This window comes from Rhipicephalus microplus, chromosome 8, assembly GCF_043290135.1.
Source record: "Rhipicephalus microplus isolate Deutch F79 chromosome 8, USDA_Rmic, whole genome shotgun sequence".
NCBI classification, from domain to species: Eukaryota; Metazoa; Arthropoda; class Arachnida; order Ixodida; family Ixodidae; genus Rhipicephalus; species Rhipicephalus microplus.
In genome coordinates, this window is record NC_134707.1 from 87,553,299 (window position 1) to 87,559,478 (window position 6,180).

The 6,180-nt window shown below is 42.2% G+C and overlaps 1 protein-coding gene across 1 annotated transcript; it reads left to right on the top strand.

Moving 5' to 3' along the window:
• Positions 1-2,061: 2,061 nt before the first annotated feature.
• Positions 2,062-5,853, top strand: LOC119176359 (uncharacterized). Its single transcript, XM_037427604.2, has 8 exons — positions 2,062-2,174; positions 2,722-2,819; positions 2,907-3,243; positions 3,498-3,634; positions 4,228-4,366; positions 4,444-4,518; positions 5,275-5,395; positions 5,743-5,853. Exons 3-8 carry the CDS (start codon positions 2,994-2,996, stop codon positions 5,774-5,776), a joined length of 756 nt encoding a protein of 251 aa, XP_037283501.2. The 5' UTR covers positions 2,062-2,174; positions 2,722-2,819; positions 2,907-2,993; the 3' UTR covers positions 5,777-5,853.
• The last annotated feature ends 327 nt before the right edge of the window (positions 5,854-6,180 follow it).

Genomic DNA, 6,180 nt, shown 5'->3' on the forward strand with positions numbered 1-6,180 from the left:
TTGCTTGGAGATGATCAGGTCACCCGCGAATCCTCCGTACAAATCTTCTATTACCATATATAGACGTGGCAATGTTATATATACATAACATACTCAATGTTTATTAATTTACATTTGGATTCACTATATACTTTTTGATGAACTATATACATTATATATACTCAAACGGAATTGTTTCAATGGTATGAGTCATCATGACAAACATCTTGCCTACTAGAAGAGCTAACTAGTCACGGGTGGCGATTTCACGTCGATCGCCTCAAGGCATTTCAAGGGCCACTCACATAAAAAAACGCTCATGTTTTGAGGCATAGTGTGCACTAAACAGGGTTCCTTTAAAACTTACACAGCATAGGTTCTTCACTTCAAATACATTACAATGTAAAGGAACTTGGAGGGAAGCATACATAGGAAGCTCTTTCGAGTTCCACAAACACAACCACCTTTCTGATTTCAGAGCATTCGACCAGTGATGTATTCGCTGCCTTGTGATTTACTTTCAGCACATGTGACATGGCCACCAAGTTGTACATCACTGGACTGCAGCTTAATTTCCTTGCAGATATATATGCTTTGTTGTCGCTGCCATGGTATATTTCTTCAACAATAACAAAATGCCCATTTTGAAGTTCAACAACAGAGCTATTGGTCCTCTTGTTAGATGCATACATGCTATCAGTGATAATTGATCCCTTCGCCAACATTCTTCTGTATTTGGTGAACTCAAGGGTAGTGTCATGTAAAGATGGCTGCAAACCTGCTGATGCACGTCGGGAACCGTGTCCGAAAAAACGGTAGCCACCACTACTAAGTACGCTTTTTTGCGTTTTTGTGCCATCAAAAGACGAGCAGTACTCTGCTACACTTGGACTGATAGCCTGCCGTTGAAGTTCTACTACCATGCTTTCCATCTGTAGGACTCGGCAGACTTGATGGGGAATTCCGTTAGCTGCTTTTACAGCTTTTTTTAGGCTGCCGTTCCCAGCTTCAAATGGGAACGCACTGTGTGCCCAAAGTGGTCCCCAGTGGCGCACACTCTTTGCTATATGAGTCAGTTGGTGCATGTTGAATGTCATGACTGACTTGCCAAACAGCAGTTCTGCACGCACATGAAACTCCAACAATAGCCCCTCGGCAATGGTGAGCTCAGTTGGGCTGATTGCACGCTGCAACATTATGTGCAAGGCTTCAACTAGGCAAGCCCAGTGTTGCATGTATGGCTTCTCAAGAATGCCATGCAAAACAGGGACACTGTAACAAAGTAGCCAGCTCTCAAGTTCCTTGGCCTTCCACCATTTCCGCTCTTTTGTCGGCCTCGGCAATCGCTTCACATCCATTGGTGGCTTAATAGACATAAGCCTGCGGTCCACTATGTGCTGATGTCGGCTTATTGAACAGGCACTATCAGAATTGAACCACAATTCTAGGAACTGGCGCGCTACCCCCAGCAAGACACAGTGCATATAGTCTGGCACAAAGCTCCACACTATGTTAAAATGGGGCAGGTTTATCAACGGTGACACTGTTTTGACTCCTTGCACAGGCACCCCCCCTTTCAAAGCAATCTCCATGTCATTTAGCATTTGGAGCTCACTTCTTTCTGTGGGTTCAACTTCCTCAACTGGGTATTTAGTTGCCCCGCCAGCTCTCTCACCTCTTTGGAGACACCAATTACATCCAAAATACCCATTAAATTGGGTTACACCTTGCATCGGTGCCCTAGCAACAGAATCTACACTTGAACAGATACAATAGACCTTATATTTTTCAACCCTTCCTTGACGTTGTAATTCAACGCCATTCTCACACAGCTCGTTCATTTTCTCAACAAAAGTACCTTGGAAAAGTGCCATGTTTGGCTTTTCTTTCCAGAACCACAATGCGGCCAGGACCAATTTGGACATTCTTTGCTGTGGAGGGAGCTCATTAACAATTAGCTGGATGGGCCAAATTGATGTCCCACTTGATTTGAAAAGCGGGGTCCCATCTGCATTCAACGAGAAACTGATTCTTGGTCCACAGTGTTGAGATTCGGCTACAAAAGTACGATACATTGTAAGATTTCTTCCCCCGTCACCAGCAAGACTTCAAGTCCAAATCCCTCTATTTAGTCAAATGGACGGACGACAGTGGAGACAGCGATTACTATAGGGCCCGGATTCTGGCACTGGGAGGTAAGCCTGCTTTTGTTTGATATGTTGCCGGCGAAATGCATTCTCTTTGGCCTGGCTGACTGCTAAGCACTGTTCACCGTTAGTAACTACAAAGTATTTTATCGATAATCTCCACTAGCATAGTTCATTTTGTTAATTTACCGCGTGCAATCGCAAATAAGTATGGTGTCATTATTAATTTATGCATATACCTGAAAACTCTACGGAGATGACGCTGGTATTTACCTGGCCGCAGAGAGATACCAACAGCGTCGGGTATATCAGCCTGGAGTATATAAGGCCCTTTTGCGGTAGGACGCGCCTTTGTTTGTGGCACTGCAGCTTTTATACCTAATGACAAGGTCTATACGCTACTATTTCGCTCGCGGCATATGACGTTGTGTTACAACGGTACTTAAGCATTCACACGAGGTTCGATGGTTAATTTACAATGCAATAAAACTAATAAAAGTGCATGCTAGAGATCGTGAAATGTGCACGCGTCAGAGGATGATGTGACACTAACTCAGTAAATGTTAATGTTGCAATCCGCCCTCACGTTTTCCAGAATCGGAGGACTTCGCGGAGACAGAGGCCAGAGAGAGAACGCGTATTCCGAAGAGGGTTTATTCGCCGGCGTCTTCGGACTACGAGAATGAAGCGGAGGTAAATTATTATCTAAACCTCCTACAAAAGGTCCTGTCAACACTTGTGTAAACAGTGTGTAACAAGTTATTTTCTATTTTCGCCCAGAGCCCTATCAAAGAAAAAACGAAAAACAAAACAACAAGTGGTGCAGAGGCACGCCTGCTTCAGCTTTTAAAAAGCAAGAAAGAAAATATGAAGAGGCAGGCGAAAAATCAAGATGGGCCACATTCTAAAAAGCACCACAAAGAAGCAATGGACAGTGGGCGCCTTCAGGGGGCTCATGAAACCATTGATAACCTTGAAGAGCAGGTAGAGAAAAAATCTACCATCATTCGCCAACTGCGAAAACAAAATGAAGAAAAAGACAGGGAGATGGCTCAACTCAGAAGACTGAACATGGAGCTTCAGGACAAGGTTATTTCTGCACTGGAAGACATGAAAGGTATGAAGCAGAAAATGTCTTCATTGTACTGATTTTGTGCTGTGAAAGCATTAATGCCATTCTTCTGACATTTAGCAGTGTGTACAGCTTGTTACCATAAAACGTTCGGCAGTCTTTAAGTGAAGATATTTCGAGTTTAGACTGCAAATGGCTATTGTTTACAGCTGTTTGATGAAATTTAATGAAAATATTTTGTCAGCTCTTTTTCCTCTCTGGGCAATGCAAACAGCACGGCACCTCATGTATAAATGCAGGCTGCAGAATTATGAAAAGGATCATGGATGGCAGCCAGTCGAGCCCCTCCGTGTCTGAGGATCTACAAGACACCTTGACAGAGCGAGCCCTTCGCCCAGGTTCATCCAATCCGCAACCGAATGACAGTGAAACAATGGTATTCTATCTGGAATGTCAATAATGTGCAGCTGTCCAAATTACAAACAACTGTTCTTTTGAAAGCATGTTAAAATAATATAAAGCAAGATTGAGCATTATAGATTACTTGTCATAGAAGTTTGTCTCTGCACAGCTGAGCAAGACATTCCAAAAAGAGTTCAGTGATCATTATAGATATGTGTAAATTTTAAGCAGAACTTATGAACAACCAAAAAAAATGAATTTCGTTGTCAGCAACACAACTTACTAAAACAACTTCACTAACGTACTTGTTGGACAGAAATATTAAGGAATACACTTGGCCTTGTCTGCTGCTGTTTTAGCCATCTCGTGCTGCGCGGATTCAGCACAACCTCACTGAGAAGGTGCAGGCACTTTGTAAACTGGTCTTGCACAAAGGCTGCACTTTCTCTCAATGAATACTGTGGTGCTGACACCACCATGTGCAGTTCATAGAAAGAATGCTAGAGTGCAGCACCACAAAACTGGCTGACAAAGTGCTGGTGAAATGAATAGACCTTTGTTGTTTATGATATGCAATACAGGTTGCACTGCACATGGATGCCTTCAGAATGCATATGTTCCGTGCAGGTGGACATTGGACGAGGGCTTATGGTCAAGAAAGGTGCATGGGAACATGTGCAGTCCCATCATAAGGATTCCTTATTTGTCAAGGACCTGCTAGTCACCATCTGGTCGAAAGACAACCTTAAGGAGCGCTCCCTGCATGGTTGGTTATAATACAAAAGCATAGTGTGTGTCAGTTGGTAACGGGGGAATTCGTTGTTGTGGATATCTGTTATGCAGGAAAACATTGTCCACGGTACCCTAACCGTCCACGCAAGGCTCCCCTAACACCGTGGAAGTTGGACGTAATGCGTGGTAAGTGTGCAGACAGTCTCTTGGAATGCATATTGAACCAATCTTATTCTTAGTACATGAAATCACAGCAAAGCTCGGTTGCAATTGAGTCTATTTTGAAGCCACTACAAACTTTACTGTCTGCTTTGACTTCAGTTATGAACACAATTTTACATAAACTATGTAGTTGTAAAAATGTGACCCAACACCTTGCCTCTTACTTACTATTAAATTCATTTGTTTTAGTCAGGAGTGCAGGCAGGTGAAAGTCTTAAGTCTCTTAAATGCACTGGTAGTTCAAAAAGATAGTCGAAAAAAAGAAAAGCCAACAATAGAGCTAGTGTGTAGACTGCCAGCATTTTTTTCATCATAACTTATATCTCTTTCATAAAAAATGACAAAAAAAGAAATAGTGTTCTCTGCTTTCTTCCTGCACTATATAAATCCACACAGTTACATGGTGCGAGTGGAGAGCTGTGAAATGTTACTTTTTTAGATTATTTTTGTGCATGTGCACGCTAAGTTCGCAGTTTCCTTTTTCTAATAAATGCTGGAACGGAACACTTTTGCTAACTGGAGAATGCTTTCTGTATTGTTCAAGCCTGTGCTGCTAAGGCATATTCTAGGCCATTCAGCATATAACACTTCATTGCATCAAGAAATATGACTAAAAGTTCAATTTTGAACTTTTGTGTTCTTAAAGTAATATCGATGCTATTAGTTCTTTAAGCAGCTGGTTTCTTCAAGGCTATTTATTGATAATTTTTGTTGTTTCAGACTGCTACAGAGCACGTCTGGAGCATCAAGGCGTGCCTGCAGGAGTACTGCCGTTGGCAGTCAAACAGATGAACCACTTCATTGTTGAGAAGCTTTCAGATATTGAGAAGCTTGCCAAGCGGTAAGATAAGTGTGTTCTTTGTGTCAAAGGACTCCCCCCCCCCCCCTTTTTTTAAGAGAAACTTGGCCATATTCATCTGCTTGCAACATGCATGTACAGAAAGAGACTGAGAAAATTTGGAGGCTCGTCTGGCATTTTGGCGCAGCGTGGCGCAATATGGTTTTGGCAGCTCGGCGCAAAAGCGGGGAATTGTATCAAATTCGCGTAATTGGCACAGCTGTTGTACCCCTTCAACATGCATAGCTATTTTTATGTTAATGTTTTTATGTTAAATCACATCTAGACTTGGAAGAATGTAAGCCATTGTGTGGCTGACTAAATGTATAAATTCTGCAAAACATTTGCAGGGCGAAGGACAACCAGGGCGTTGCGGAAGTTTAACAGAGGAGGACCATTGGTGCATTTTCTAAATAGTGTAAATATTATGGAATGTGTGAATAAATTTTCATTCTTTCATATTTTTTTTTTCTCTACCATTGTTTTTATCTTGTATGTGCATGCATTTGAGTGTGCATTAATGTCACATTCACACTAGGTAATCCAGCCTGTGCTGTTTCCACTGTGTTGTGAAATTGCAATTAATGAAGTGCAGTGTGATGACAGCCAGCCTTCTACAGGATTGTCATTTTCTACTTGCATCCGCAGAAATGTGATAATCATGTTTATAGGTCAGCCAAGAGACTGCAATTACTACACTACTACTTAGCTTCAGTTGGCTCTCTCTGTATACCAACCACTGGCTGGCTGAAATGCAGTTAGCAATTTAGCGTCAACCAAGTGCTTAC

What these genes read in the sequence shown, in the direction of transcription:
- LOC119176359 (XM_037427604.2), top strand. Translation starts at nt 2,994, where the DNA reads ATGAAGAGGCAGGCGAAAAATCAAGATGGGCCACATTCTAAAAAGCAC. An exon ending in TGCACTGGAAGACATGAAAG is followed by an intron (nt 3,244 to 3,497) that starts GTATGAAGCAGA and finishes GTATAAATGCAG; the next exon opens with GCTGCAGAATTATGAAAAGG. An exon ending in ATTGAGAAGCTTGCCAAGCG is followed by an intron (nt 5,396 to 5,742) that starts GTAAGATAAGTG and finishes AAACATTTGCAG; the next exon opens with GGCGAAGGACAACCAGGGCG.